Source organism: Meleagris gallopavo, chromosome Z, assembly GCF_905368555.1.
Source record: "Meleagris gallopavo chromosome Z, MGAL_WU_HG_1.1, whole genome shotgun sequence".
Taxonomy (NCBI): domain Eukaryota; kingdom Metazoa; phylum Chordata; class Aves; order Galliformes; family Phasianidae; genus Meleagris; species Meleagris gallopavo.
Window position 1 is genome coordinate 10859585 of NC_139435.1, and position 16004 is coordinate 10875588.

The 16004-nt window shown below is 35.6% G+C and overlaps 1 protein-coding gene and 1 long non-coding RNA gene across 14 annotated transcripts in view; one reads left to right on the plus strand and one right to left on the minus strand.

Moving 5' to 3' along the window:
• Nucleotides 1–787: 787 nt before the first annotated feature.
• PRLR (prolactin receptor) overlaps nucleotides 788–16004 on the minus strand; it is a 179375-nt gene continuing 164158 nt past the window's right edge. For 10 of the 12 annotated variants that reach the window (XM_085212499.1, XM_085212500.1, XM_085212493.1 and 7 more), the window contains 5 exons: nucleotides 14788–14957; nucleotides 13133–13277; nucleotides 12243–12342; nucleotides 10275–10344; nucleotides 7510–9647 (listed from right to left, as the gene is read on the minus strand). In XM_085212499.1, the coding sequence (XP_085068625.1) occupies nucleotides 8619–9647; nucleotides 10275–10344; nucleotides 12243–12342; nucleotides 13133–13277; nucleotides 14788–14957 (1514 nt within the window). In that variant the 3' untranslated portion in view covers nucleotides 7510–8618. 12 annotated transcript variants of the gene reach the window in all.
• Nucleotides 3491–16004, plus strand: part of LOC146542133 (uncharacterized) — a 40435-nt gene continuing 27921 nt past the window's right edge. The window contains exon 1 of one of the 2 annotated variants that reach the window (XR_014880607.1): nucleotides 3491–3580. This is a non-coding gene — a long non-coding RNA (uncharacterized LOC146542133). The remainder of the gene's footprint in view (nucleotides 3581–16004) is intronic. The other variant, XR_014880606.1, reaches the window with a different exon arrangement.

Genomic DNA, 16004 nt, shown 5'->3' on the forward strand with positions numbered 1-16004 from the left:
AAGGTCTCTTCCAACCCAAACATTCTGTGATTCACATGGATGATATTTTGCAATATTTTGCAAGAAAACCCTAGCAACCCTGGAGGTAGACGACTGCCTACCCTGAAATGCAGCCCCAGTTTTGCAGGAAAATGTTCTGATGTTGCTGTGATGGGTCAGAAATTTCCACTTTCTGCTAACGAGTGAAGTGCTTACATACATTTGTACTTCCAAATTCTCAAACTTCTTCAGTCAAACTTCAATCAAACTTTACTTGTGAAAACTCACAATGCTTGAATTTCAGTGGAAGAAAAATAAAAGAGAATAGGAGATAAGAGATAAGAGATAAGGAAACATGAGCCTAGAAGTAGTGACCTTGTAAAGGAGCTTTCTGCATTTACTCTGTAATTTCCATGAAACCTCAAAGTCCAATTGTAGGCAATAGCAACTCACACTTGCCTCCAGTTCTGCCTTCTCTCCCACAAGGAGATTAGGTAAATATACTAGTTTTGTTCTCTGAAGAATATACTCTAGGAGTGAAAATAAACATGAGTAAGTCAACCAGCTTCTCCAGGAAGTCAGAAGCCCTTCCTAGAGATTCTTTTATACCCAGGTTTGGATGCATGGATGTACACGGCTCTTTCAATAAGTATGAAGTCTCCTGCATGCTCGGTGGGCTAAACATTTCTGTCACTGGGCCTTCAACTTGTGGAATATGTGGGAACCTGTCCTACAAACTGTGCTGAATTCTGATTTTTCCTTGTTATATATAATAGAATTAGTATTTTTTAGGAGGAAAACTAGAAGATTTTGTGAATTCTATTGAAGAGCTTTTATTAAATTGAAACGCGAACACCACTGCAAAGAGATTTTACAATGACAAAATGTAGAAAAGTCCACCAGAAAGCCACAGACTTCAGTAACAATATTGATCTTACAAGTGAAATTGCTAACAGATTTTATTAAAGCCAGCATTTTCGATATTAAGAACTTAAAAAATACATAATTTTAAAGCATTTTCCTTCAACTACACTTAGAAACAACGAAGAATTCCTGAGCAACTGTTTTTATACCAGTACGTTCCAACCAATGTACATACTGAATATGAAATCTACTTCTATAATTTTTTCAATTTTAGAAATTTACAAAACATTTGGGTCTGGTTCATAGAATAATTGTGCTTGAAGTCACTGTGCTGCTAAAATAATGACACTACAGTAACTTGAATGTTCCAGATTGCATGCAAATTCTGAAAATGTAATTGAAAAAAATGCCTAGCTTTTATTGAAAGGCTAGGAATGAATTTGTTTACACAAATATAAAAAAAATAAACAACTTTAAATATTGAACTGGCTCTTTCTTAGTTGAGAAGCATGTTGTTTATTGTGCATGCTGTTCAGAACATGCAATTTGATTTATACTTAAGTCTCATTGAGAGATCTGCTGCCACTATCAAAGACAAGGAAGGTCCAGAGACTTTCCCCTGCATTTAACAGCATGTCAGAATTTTGAACGAATATAATTAATTAGTGATTTTTGGTATTTTTTTTTCCTGGGCAGTACCAGGAAAAAACAGAGCAGGAACTTTGATGTCGCTGTTCTACACACTGACTTAAAAAAATTATATGAAGCAGAATATAAAGATTTCAGAAATTCAGACAGTGCTGAATATCTCTGAGAAATATAATGCATTTACAAAACCGATGGCTGTGTCATTTCAGATGAAAAGTGGTATTTGTGGTCAGAATTAAAAATTGCTTTACAAGATGAAAAATGAACAACAGTGTATCAGCCCAGGGGATCCCTTCTGAGTATATCTGAGTAGTAGTCTTTCCTCTTCCTTTTGGAATGATGGATCCGGGAATGAGAATTCGGAGTAGTCTACAGCATTATGAACATATTGTTTGACATCATAAAATTGTATTTTGTAGAAAAATCTGTGTATTCCTTAACATATATCATTTTCTGTCCTACTCAAGGGATACTTTCTACTAGTGCCATCTACAGAGATTCCCAGCATCCTCTAAAAATTTACCCAGTGCTGTGTCTTTATATCCGACCATTACGATCCTTGTAGGAAATGAAGTGAAATCTATCCATTTTTACTTATCTCAAAATGAGGCGAAGGTACTGAGCAGCTCACTAAAACAGAAGCAGCATTCTCCAAAGAAAAAATTATCAGATAAAGACATAGACCAAAACAAGCAGCACCACAGAGTCGAACTGCATAATAGCTCTGAATTCTGAAAATAAAAAATGTGAAAAATCGTCCTTATTTCTAACTTCTCTGTGCACTGATGTTGAGTACACACCCAGTTTTTAGCCTATCAGTGTGGCAAGAGGCCATACAAATAATTCAGACATTTCTTTGAATTACTTTCGACATACATCATCTCTCTTAAAAACTTGTATTAAGTGGCAATTTATTAATTTATAAATTTATTTATTAAGTGTATTTTAAATGTCTTGGTAAATCTCAGAATTTATCACCATGACATGGACTTTGTGATTAAGGAAAGTGTTAATGACTATCATATATTGTCATATATGTTTCTATTGTCACAGGCACAAACTAAAACAATGTCCAGAAATGCCTTCCGACTATTTACTATTATCCACAAAATTCTGTATCTCTTGGAGCTTATCTGTCATTTAATCAATAGAAGAATGCTTAAGAGTGGTAAATGTATCTGTGAGACATTGTAAGTAGATAAATAAGAATCATATATTAAAAAAAAAGTAAATAAAAATTGAAGTTTTATTTAAAGACAGTGTGGTACGCTTTATTTTTTTTAATTTTTCCTTAGGAATGTAGGAAATGCAACAGCAGATGAGATGAGGGGCCTAGCCCTTCAAACATGGTTTGTCAGGGACCAATACCAGATTACTGGGAGAAAACCCCATAATTAATATAAACAGAGTGACCAACTTTCACGTATTAGTCTTTTTCATCTTTTATATAATAGATGATCTGCGGTAGCCAATTTCAGCATCTTACCAACTGGTTAGCACATAAGGAGGCATTACTATTTTTTGTGGATAGTAGCTGTACATATTCCCATTTTTGATGTAGAAGTATTTTTTTTCCTATTAAAAGCACATTTATCACTTTACTGTTTGACTTTTTTCTTTTTTAATCTACTCTTACATTTTACTCTTTTGTTTTCATTTTTTGTTCTACTTCTCTGTCTTCTCAACTGCAGTCACCATGCTACAGCGTACTGACTGTACTCTTCTGTTCTGACACATGCAGCAAGCACGTCCCTCCTCCCGTCATAAACTACCCTTTCTTTCGTCATACACAATGTGTTTCTGTATTCCATTTATCCTTATCTCCTGCTTGAAAGGAGATAGGAAAGATGAAGAAATTCCTTTATTTGTTTCAAAAGGATTTTCAAGGCCGAGCCACAAGATTTTTCTAGCTCAGTGTAATTCAGTCAATCCTTCCACACCACTATCACTGGAGCTGCAGGAAGTTAGTGACTTGGTTTTCAGTACGTGTTCTGTGACAGTTGAAAGCAGGGCTAGTCTCCATTTTCACTTACTCAGGAACTGTCTGAAGACTTCCTTCTCAGAAACTCAACTGAAAACTTCCTAAATAGTAAGTACTAACAAATGCTTAGTTCCATTGGCAGGATCTGGAATCAGAGCATCTCTGAGAATTCAGCTTGCTCAGTCCTAGTGAGTTGAGCACACAGGCAGTGGCAAAAAACAGAAAGGGGAAAATTGTGACTGCCAAGCTGGTCAGCACGGCTTTCCCTACAAGATGAAAACTTCATTGTTTTTTTTCCCCCACATAACAACTCTTCTTATTTAGCTGTGCATCTCTAACATCCCATCCTAGTACTACTTGTGGGACAAAAATGAGGATTTCATGACAAGCTGTTCGTTAAAAACAATTTAGACATTACAAACACAACTTTTTAAATCGTTTGTAGTTTGACACACAAAGGAAAATGCTCATCTGCCTTTTTAAAGGAAGTGGAAAAATAAAAAAAACACAAAACATCTGAGGTAGTGATTCTTTAAGAATATGGTGCCTGATCTCATGAAACTTTCATTTCGTTTGTCTTTATGGCTTTGTAGAAAATGTCTACTATTCATAAACTGGTTTAGATGACTTTGGTATCCTTGCCCAACACTTTCAAATTCTTTGAAGTTGATGAGAAATTACCAAACACGTTTACAGGCTTAATGATGTGAACTCCACATATACAGTGCTTCAGAGATAACAAATAAAATGCTTCTTATTCACTTTTAACATTTGCTATTACTACACTTTAAATACCTAAATGACATTTAAAGCAACTATAGATTTTCCAGCCATCTAAACATATACACATAAACAAATACACCACAGAATTCACTACTTTAACATAAACTAACTAGCACTATATTTTTTGTGTTTCAGTTTGTTCTATAAATACATATATCCCCTTATTAGTATTATATAAGGTCAATTGACTGCATTTTAATTAAATAATCCTTTGTAGTTACAGAGGATCATCAAGAGCATTCCTCAAACCTTCATTTTATGTGAAAGTAAGTTTTGGCAGCACATGTCCACTTCAGTAAATTAGATTTCTTCAAGTCAGGAACACCATATTGAAATATTAGAATTGTACATCAAAGTTGTCCTTGCTAAAAAAAAAAAAAAGTCTAATTTGAAAAGCCAGAATGATTTCTCAATACTGAAGAAAACTGTTAATAAAATAATTAATTAAAATATATATTCAAATTAATGAATTTATAAAATTAATTTTCTGAAGAGCTTTTTAAGCCTTTTATGTTACTGAAATTTAAAAGTGCCACACTTAACACACACACACACACAAAAAACCCAAATATTCAAACTTCACTCAAAGTGAGAAATTTGGTGCAAGACTGAGGGGGCTAATCTCAGTTCCTGGGGTAAACTCTGTTACATGTTTAACCACTGTATATCGAAGGAGGCGTCAGGAACCTTTATTACATGAGGGTATATCATAACTTTACAAGATTCCACTGTGTACAATTGCTACAAAATCTCATCTATTTCATAATAAAAAGCTATTCCTTGAAGAGCTGTAATAAAAAATAATGTTGCAAACAAGACAGAATGAAATATTTCAGCATCCAAAGGCCCTCAAACTTAGCTGAAGATTATTCTGATTTTACAGAATTTATTCTCTTTTGATGTGCAAAAGTTCTGTATAGATGTTCAAGGCCACTTTTAGAAGGTGTTACTCTCAACTGGAAAGTGACAGGCTGTTTTTTGACAACGAAAGTGCATCCAAAGGAAAAACAATCCAACTGCACATTTTTTCATCTTAAAGGATGATGTATGTCCATGAAAAATGTGTTCAAGTCATATTTGGTTAGCAGATTCTTCAAAAAGCTTGGCTACTTCTGAATAACCAAAAATGTGTCACTTCCACTCTGGTAGAATTCCTGACTTCACAGAAAGCCATGATGTTTTGGCATCATGGATTTTAGTTGTTTTTTTTTTGTTTGTTTGTTTTTGTTTTTTGTTGTTTTTTTTTTTCCCCATGGAAAAATACTCTTGTTTTTTTGTTTGTTTTTTTTGTTTGTTTGTTTTTTTTCTTCTGGCAACTTAGAAGAAAAGCTGATCTGTTGGGTTTTATGAACTCAAGGTGTTAATGATGTTCCTGGGACCCAACAGCTGCATTAGAATTGGACATACCTCACAATATTAACACAGCCTATATTTCAACTTAAGCAGTGTCAATTTAAAAAAAAATTTCTCAAAAAAAGATTTAACTTTTGATTTTTAGAACAGAGAGCCATACACTCCAATTAGAGCAATCTAGGATAGACAAACGTAATCATTGGAGTTTAGAGTATCTCTTCCAAAGCAGAAACAGGTATTTTTCAGGAAAATTATACTCTGGACTCTATGCCTATAATAAAAACTAGGTACACATGCAGATACTTTCAGTTAGGCAGGGCAAATAATACACTTAAAATCTGCTAGAAGTTATATCTGCCTGCCTATGATCAAAAGTAACCAGTAGAATAGCAACGGCCTGCTGCTGACACCTTGTCACATGCTCTGTAACAACCTGTATATGGCCCAAAAAATGCACTGTGTAAGGAACCTCATTAGGCTGTAGTCTGATAAGATTCTATAGCCTCTATGCATCACCAGAGGGATAAAAAATGCATCACCAGAGGGATGTGCAGCAGCACATCCTTATACATGTTGCTAGGAGTAGAAAATAACTGCTCAGCTCAGGTATGGCTATCTGTCTAAGGTAAGAGAACATGTCTTTTATGGATCAGCTCTTTGAGACTCAGTCAGAAAAATGGACCATTACAATCAGAAGGATGAAGCACTGTCAGAAGGAGATAGTATACTATCAGCTTAAACACATGGACACATATTATTGTCCTGCAAAACATTCCAGTTTTGACTGATAGCTTGATAATTTCTTTTAAGTACTTCTTAATATTTCTAGAAAATCTATAAGATATACCTCAAATGCTACAATAACATTGCCCTGTTACCTATAACTAAACAAAATTTTATGCTTGGCTGCTCTCTGAAGTAGCCACTTCATGTCTTCAAGTGCTAAACTGAGTGGGTGAATTAAGAATTTAAGATCTCTTGCTACGCATCCAGCAGAACATCCAAATTGCCCAGATCAGCCTCCAGAAGCAGGCAGTACATTGTAAGCAGAGTTCACAGACTCTACATTTGATGCCTAAAGTAAAAGTTGCAGTATCCCCAACATGTGTTTATATACACACAGATAATTAGTTAAAATCTAAAGTCCTGTCAGTGAAAGGACTAGACAGCTTAACAGATCTGTATTTGAGCAGTTCCATGGCATGGAAATATAATATGAGAATTTGATTTGACAAAGTAGATGCAGCCTTCTGTAACCTTCAAAATCAGAGAATCTGTTTTGTGTGGCTCTGCAGCTTACCTGATACTGCAGGAATGTTGCCTCAGTGCAAAAAATCATAAAAAGCTAGAGAAAAATGAAGCTGTACAGGAAGGACAAGAAAGAAGAGAGCTCATCTATGGTAAATATACTTTCCACAACATATACAGTATAATTTTGTTTACCTTATGTTCCTAATTCCCCCTGAAGCTAGTGCTATTTGCTAAATACTTGACCCAGACTTAATCAGCCATCACTTGTTCTTACTTTCCTGGAGTATATTAAAATATTGTTTCAAGAAGGGCTGTAATGAGTTCATAGTGATTCCATTACCACTTTGAGTCCTTCAGTTACACATGGTAAGAAGAATCTGCAGTGTCTCTACTGCTGTTCCTTGGGCAGCTGAACAGTCCAGCTACATGGACTCTTCTCTCACTCCCATCACTACTTCAGCAGAGCACTGACTATGAGGTTATGCCTCATATTCTGATTGTGAAGAATGAATTCCTGAATTCATTTTGGTGAGTTCATTATGACAAGTCTGTCTTCAAACCTGCCTTCCAAGCTCAGATAAAAATGTACACAATGGCTAAGGATGCAGATGATCATGACTGACGAGAATACAAACTAAGCGGGAAAGAAGTTTTACTCTCAAAACCTAGATTATGTTTTAATTTTATAATAACAGCTGGTAAAAAACATCTGAAATAAATAATTTACAATTCAAATAGTAATACATCAGCAATATATTAGAAATGTTTAAAAATTATTTCGTATTCTTAATTAGTATAAAGTTTAATTTTCTTCTTTGTATAGAAATGGCAGCTTTACTTGTTACCTCTGTTTCAGCTACTAATTAGCAAAATAACATTGGGAAATTAAAAAATATTTTATTTTGCTTTTTTTTTTCTTCGTAATAGAAAAATATCCTTTAAAAATACATTGTTAAATGTATGGGATTGTACTAAAGTGGAATTGTATCATATATACAGTAAGGCAGTGTATCAAATAGCGTCTTGTTTTTGTGTTTTTCATGTTTGATTTGATTGGAATAGGATGCAAAGTTTTCTGTCATATTGTGAAAATTTGTTATTTTAATGCTATTAGTTAAATATATTCTCTTTCATATATGATTTTTTTCATACATAAGAGCTTCATTTTTCTTAAGAACTGAGAAAGAATATAAAGAAAACTTAATCTAGTGTCACAATACGTTCAGAAAAAAATACATTGTATATCAGTGTTACTGTGTAATGATATATCTGATTTAGAAACTGCTCAGACAATTATGGTGCACCAGGCCAAAACAATCTCAGTCTTTGTTGAATCTGCAAATTCCCTTACATTTAATCAAATCACAGAAGGACTGCAGAAATGAATAATTAATTCATAATGTATTTTTCACGGCATAGAGTACCATTTCCACATTTCCTTCTGTAAGAATTGTGTGTCAGTGATCCAGGATTTACTTCTATGATTATTATGTCAACCCACAGTTTATTCTGTTCTTTATATAATACACGTAGAAGGCTATTTTTTAAAGGAACTATGTGCTATGTGTCTTTTTTTTTTTTTTTTTTATTGTACATAACTATTAACAAAATCAAACGTAGATCACAGACTTATCAGCTAGGAAAAGGTACAAGCTACAGTTGTGATGTAGTAGCATAATCTTAAACCATAGCATTATTATACTGATTGTATTTGATTCATTCTGTAGCATTACCTGATGAAGAGTGATCAAACTTTTAATTATTTAAAGGAGGGCATAAATGAGGATGGGTCCATGTACTCTGATCCACTAGGTTCTCTTTGGCAGTCACGTGGAGCTGTCATACAGTAGCTCATGTTTGTTTCCACTTGACCTTGCTGAGGGTTCTGAGACGTTTCTTTTGCGGGTTCTTCTTGGGATGTAGGTGTGTGCAGAACTCGTGAATCTGGCATTAATACTAGAATATTATGGTTCATAACTGTTGAGACCTTCGTGTATTCTTTGCTGGCTCCTGAAATAGTGTATTTTTCAATCTTTCCACTTTTTTCTTTATGTTTCAGTAATACTGTTGGTTCCTCATCCTGTCTGACTTTGTGAACTTCTACATAATCCATGAGTGCAGCATTCAAAAATGGTAACTTTTCATTAGATCTGTTTTGTCTGACCTGCACTGTGGTTTGCGTAGTTTTGGAATGCAAATTTTCCATTTCTTCTTGCTTTTCCATGCCTCCAGAGATGGTTTCAGAGATAGAATATAGTGATTGATGCCTTTCTTCATTTTCCACCAAAACTGCTGCAACATTCATATTTGTGGTAGTCAGTGTTATCTTGTTAGCTTCTACAATGCTGTGATATGCAAAAGTAGGAGGCTGATTGTTAGGTAACTGAACTGCAGGCAATGTGGATGATTTTGCACTCTCGTTGTTAAAAAGGAGTGCTTTTCGTTCTGAGGCTACACAGTAACTTTCCCAGCTCCTTTTCCCTGCTTTCTTTGCTTGAACATCTCTTACATCTTGTATTTGAAGTGCTGATGGAAGGGCACAGGTCTCCCTGCACTTTTCAGAAAGCAGAGAAGGGCTATCACAGCTTCCTCGTCCTGAGTCTCTGTCTGTTTCCTTGAGTGTAATTTTTGCATTTTTACTGGGACGACCACTGTCATGACTTGGCATAAGCTGATGATCTTCGCTGTCCTCTACTTCCAGATACTCAATCAGTAGTTCCTCACAGTCTGATGTTGGAGGGAAACCATGGCAACCAAGTGCACTCAACAGTTCTTCAGATTTCCCTGTCTAAGGGCATACCAGATAAGACAGTGTTATTTCTTCACTACTAACAGTAGGGATTATTTGACTAGTACAATTATAAACAGTTTACATATTTAGTATGCAAACACTTTCTACAACTCTAGATTTAAAATGAATTTACACAACTGCAGAAAATAGTGAAAGAACAAGAGAACTTCCCCTGAGTTCCCGCTGGAGGGAGACAATCCCAGACTTCATGTTTCTAAAATGGAAGAACTGGGGAACTTCTGCAAATAAGGGCTTCAAAGGTTTGGCAAAGAGAAAATGGAGGAGAATGACAGATCAGCTATGCCTGTGTCTTCTCAGCATGGCAAGTGACTGTGGAGAACGACTTCCGTAAGAACTACTTAGATCACGTAGGAATTAAGATCTTGTGGTGCCCCAGGAAGAAACTGCAGTTACACTCCCTGTCATCAAATGTCCTACTACTTTTAGTGCAGGCAAAACCATATCTCATACATTACCTTCCTGATGATCAACCTGAAAGTTTTGCTTATTTTTAACATTGATTAAATTAAATCTATTTTATATTTAATTATGGTAATTATTTTTACTGTTACAGAATCTGGAAAAGTAACGGCAAATTCTTTTGCTTTTATCAACGGAACTCACCTCTAACAGATGTGTATCTATGCCTTTTATCTTTGGTCCTGGAACTGGTGGTAGGATAAAAGTTATCATCCTAGAAAAACAAAACAAAACAAAACACAAACAGAACAAATGCAGGAGATAAAAGTATAGGCCCTCTCCTACCCATTCCATCTCTTTCATGTGTGTACCAATGACATGCAATAGGAAGCCTGAGGTCTATCAGATGAGAATTCAGGGCCCCGGGGAGACAACTAAAAGAAAAGGATGACTAAAGAAAAAAGTTTAGCAGAGTTGCCACCCTGGACTTGAAAAAAGCAAATCTTAAGCTTCTCAGGGAGCTAGTTAGCAGCGTAGCCCAGGAATTTACACTATAGATACAGATAGATAGATATAGGTATACATATAGATAGATAGATAGATATAGATAGATACAGAACTACAGGAGCTAGTTAGCAGTGTAGCCCAGGAATCTACACTATAGATACAGATAGATAGATATAGATAGATACAGAACTGGTCACTTTTTAACAACCACCTTCTAAAAGCCACGGAAAAGGCAATTTTTTTCTGTTGCTAGTCAAGCAACTGCGGCAGAAGACCAGCCTAGCTGAACAGGGTAGAAAAAGAAAGTATATGATCTCTGGAAGCAAGGTCATGCTTAGGAACAGAACAGAGCTACAGTTAATGTCTGGAGAGAAACCAAGAAAAGGCATAGCTTGCGTTCACATGGGCCAGTGGGGTGCCAGACAACAAAAAAGACGTTAAACAGCAAGACATAATCAAAGGAAAACATTGGACTGGTATCTGTAGTGGTTAGTCACTAAGCAATTAAGGAGGACGAAGAAGTGGAAATATTTTTTTCCTCAGTCTTTAACAGTAACAACAGAGCTTGGTCTGCTTAGACCTCAGAGATAGAGGACCATGATTAGTGACTTTCCATATGTGGTCACCGAAATTGTAAAGGAATAGTTCTATTAGCTCAACACTGGAGAGACTGATGGGATGAAGGAAAAATCCTATCTTAGTAATTTGACCTCCTTCTCTGATAAAGTCACTTCCTTGATGGATGAAAGGTAGGCAGGAAATGTAACATTTTTAGATTTCAGTAAGGCCTTTTATATTGTCCCTCACAGCATCCTTCTGGACAAATGGTCCAACTGTGAGACAAACAGGCTCATACCCAGTGGGTGATGAACTGACTTAATTGTAGAGTTCCAAGGTTGCAGGGAATAAGTCTACACCTGGCTGGATGCCAGTTACTAGCAGTGTTCCCCAGAGCTCAATTCTAAGGCCAGTCCTGTTCATTTACATCAGCGGAATGCATCCTCAGCAAATTTGCCAATAGAACATGCACTGTAACTTCATCACTGACTAACTCAGTTGGGCACAGTTCAGGAAGATCAGTGGGTCTCTGTGTACATACTTGATTGTCATTTGATTCATACTAATGATGAATGACTTCTGATTGCTTTTCCATCAGCTTTTCCATCATTTGATCTGCTCAGACATTATCTTTGCTGGACTTGTATGAAAAATATAAACATTGTGACACCTTTCCCTTTCAGATTTAGCTAGAATTACAGTACAGTTTAATAAATTTGGGGAATTGACAGACAGGTAGGCAGAAAGACTAAATTCATAATATAACCTTATTTCCACTAGGAAATTAGGCTAAACCTATGATGTGCATCTTCAATAGAAGCAGGAATACTTAAAGTGATATCTGCTAAGTACTTAGTGACTAACTGGGATGGTCAGATCTAATACCAGTTGTCTTTACCAAAAAGGCCAAGAAGACTGAGACTTAAAGAGCAGAAATACTTCTCTACCAGTTGCAAATACAAAGTAATAAATCAGTAATTTATGCTATGTATCTCTCTTATTAAGAAGGCTAAAATCAATATGAAAGTAAATGGCTTGTTAATAGCTTATTTTTGGAAAAGTTTTATGAGTTGACAGCTACACAGAATTATGAATTTTCTGACTTACCTGTACCCTTTTAAAACCATTGTCCAGCTCATGATTAAACAAATGAGAGATGACAAGACACCCAAGACGATCCACACAATCATATCTTTTACTCTGAAGTCTAGGAAACAAAGGGAATTATTTAAGGATGCATTAGGAAATACAGTCAGAATACACAAAAAGTATCACATTTCTTTTATTTGAAAAAGTGGTTAAATCTTTCAAAGTTGGTATTGAATCTAGAGGCCTCTACTAGCACAGACATATCTTAATAATCACTGCAACATCTGGTAATTAATGTACTTCTTATTAATAGCATTGTGCAGGAAATAAACTCCTGTGAAAAAGTTATAAAAATGCATGAAGATGGAAATATTTTTCACAGGGTTCAAATTCACTAACATTAGTAATTTCATTATCAAATACAGACATAATTAAATTTCGGGTAGAATGGTCTACGATTATATATTTTTAAAGATTTCTATTTAATGCAACACTTTTTACACTGAAATGTTTTTTCTGATTTTTTTCCAAATAAAGCATTAGGAAGAGCTGTTACTGTCTGCAGGAAGTCACTTTGTTGTCTACCTAGCACGTTTAATTAAGTTATTATCACTCTTTTTATTAAAAACCACTGTCATGAGAACAAATATGAATGAGGCATAAACAGAAAGGATGTGCTTTAAGTTTGTAAGAAAATTGATTCACCTGTTTAACTCCTAAGATTAATGAAGGGTAAGCTAACTGTCCTCTATAGTGCAGGGAAGCTGAGCATTCAGTTACCTTAGCAATGATATTCCTACCTAGGAAACAGTGGGCTGTCAATCTGTATGGGTGCTACAGACAACTAACAGAAGTATTACATGAACTTCCATGAAACAACTGCTATTGAAAGGCACACGGCCACTCACCATTAGGAATTTCAATATAGTTCTCTGAGCTCCATTCACTCCATGATCCATGGTGGTCTGGTTTGCAGTGAATCTGTACAATGTACTTCTTTCCTGGATTTAAACTAAACATTTTATATTGTGTTTGCTGTCCAACAAAAACAGTCTGAAAATGAATTAAAAATCATAAAATCCATATAAAATTTAGATATTTTTCAAAGAAAATCATAGCTAGTTTAGTCCTGATAAAACATATGAGGGCTGTTCTGAAAGTAATGCTTCCTATTTTATGATGTTGGACCATGATGTCAGAGGTGGAGATGTTGGTGGAATGTCAGTAGGGGTGGAATCTTCCCACCAATACACCATTACATTTTGTTGCTGCGCAACAGATGGCAGCAGAGGAGCAGTCTGACAGAATGGAGTCTGATATCAAATGCATGTGAAGCAACAGTGTGTCACTGAATTCCTCCATGTGGAAAAAATGGCACCTACTGACATTCACTAATGCTTGCTGAATGTTTATAGAGATCAAACAGTGGCTGTGAGCACAGTGAGGCAGTGAGTGCTGTGAGTGGTGTGTGAGTGGTGATAGTGGGTCATCTCCACTGCCACAGATTTTTTACAAGCATGGCACGCAGGCTCTTGTTCTTTGCTGGTGAAAATTTACAGATAATGGTGGTGACTATGTTGGAAAAACTGTTTTTTTCTCTGAGAATTTGTTCTATCAAATAGTGTTATTGTGCTCTATCTGTTTTATTTTCCATGGAAATAAATAGAAGCATTACTTTTGGTGTGACCTGCATAAAACTGGGTATCTTCCTAATAATTGTTACACAGGCATTGAAGTAATCTTACATTTATTTTATTTCTGTAGTTCAACTTTCTAACATAATGCAGCAGTGATGATATCAGTCTCTTCTGTAGTGTGCAAATTAAACTGCTATAAAGACACACCATGAGCATATGACAAGTAGAAATGAAATGTGGCAATGCTGGGACCCACCATGGCGAGAACTGAAGGAGGCAAGAAAGAACAACTGGGGAAGAAGCTGCAGAGGAAATAAGGAATGTGGAGCCGGGGAATAAACAGTGGATTCTATAGTGGCCAAGGATCTGGGATGTACAGTGGCAGAGGGAAGGCAGGATACAGAGATGGCTGGGTAGTTTTGCAGCAGACAAAAAGGCAATACAGCCAAATATCAATAGCTGGAGCTACAATTTGTCCCTGCTTGTATGAGTTGCAGATCTGGAGTGTGGAGAATAATTATTATGTGACTATAACAACTATTACAACTATTACCTAATAGTTATTTGCACAAATGTACATGATTTTACATGTCATCAAGCTTTCTGTCATGTAAGAAGTATTTGTGGTTGAGAACAAATTACCAGAAAAAATAAACCTGTCAGAATGAGACCTAACAATTTAAACTACTGTGCCAATATGATTAGTATATAATGGCCACAGCTGAAAATAAGTACTTCATCACCTGCTATCACACAGCAGCATCTGAGATACGAGTCTTCGCAATAGGAATATGTTTCAAAAGCACTGCTTTTGAAAAAGGATGAATTATTCCATATGTCTGCTTCATTATAGTCAGGTATGGGACATAACTAACAAACTCTAACGGATCAAGAAAAACTTAAGGAAAAACTTGCAAGATCCTTACCTCCCATTCCTCTCCTTCTTCAGGCTTCAGTCGCAATTCATAGTCGAGGGTAAGCCATCCAGATCTGACATCAGCCAGTGGGGGTGGAGACCATGTCAACATCAGATATGGTTTTCTGTTTATTGGCTTTTTTAATTCTAAAGTTACATTCGCAGGAGGATCTGGCTGTACTGTTAAAATAAGAGAACTGATAGTAAAAGTATGAATAATTTTTCTTTGCATCTTAGGAAAATATATGAAGTGGTATGTGGGGCAAATTGCCACCTCCATTGTGTCTAGTAACTTGGAACTGCTCGAATACAGGAAGCAAGAATTTCCTGATAAACAAGGATTTATAAATTTGAAGACACTGAAGAACTCTAAATAAATGGAGTTCATATTGAAATTTGCCTGAATCATTTACCACCTAAACCATATTTTTTTCACATCATCATTTATGGTTGCTGTACTTCTCCACACTATATTTCAAAGCTAAGAGAAAGTTAACATCTTTAATGGTGTGTTATAAATGTTGTTTTGTATCATAATCTTACAAAATTGGTGTATACCATTAGGGATGCTGAAAACACAGATTTAAATTACAAAACTGGTCCCCTTCAATCTTTAATACTGAGAAAATACAGCAGCATTATCCTGATGTGCATAGGGATGGATTCTTAAAACAGTAATACTAAAGTCCTGTCTACGCTTCAAAAATAAAATGGAATGTAGATTTCTGTCAGCCAGGCCTGCAGCTATCCCAGTTCACAGGTAGAGCTCCTGCATATAATGCATGCGTTTTACCACTTTCTGATGCAAAGTTTACTAAGATGTCAGGGCATAGAGGTAAAATATAACACATTTTTTTTCCACAAGCCCTTTTTCAGTTATCAGGTTCTCAGCAGCCACAACCTTGATAGAAGAATCATTATTTGCAGTAATGTTCTTTCCCTTAGAAAATAACCTAAATACTTGTCCACAGTCTGTTTTTCTGTAGAAAAAATCTGAGAGATTATCAGTACACTGCTATAAAAACACTGATTCAGCTTCTCCTGGGAAAATCAAATCTCAGAAAACCACTTTCAGGTAGTAGAATTTAGATATTACTAGTTAAAAGGTCAATTTGAATTAAGTTGGTAGAAAAGGATTTTAACAAGATGGTGTTTCTTATGGCTTGACTGGAGGAAATATGTGGATCCAATAAATGATTATCTGAATGCAGTTTTAAAGCTTTCAGC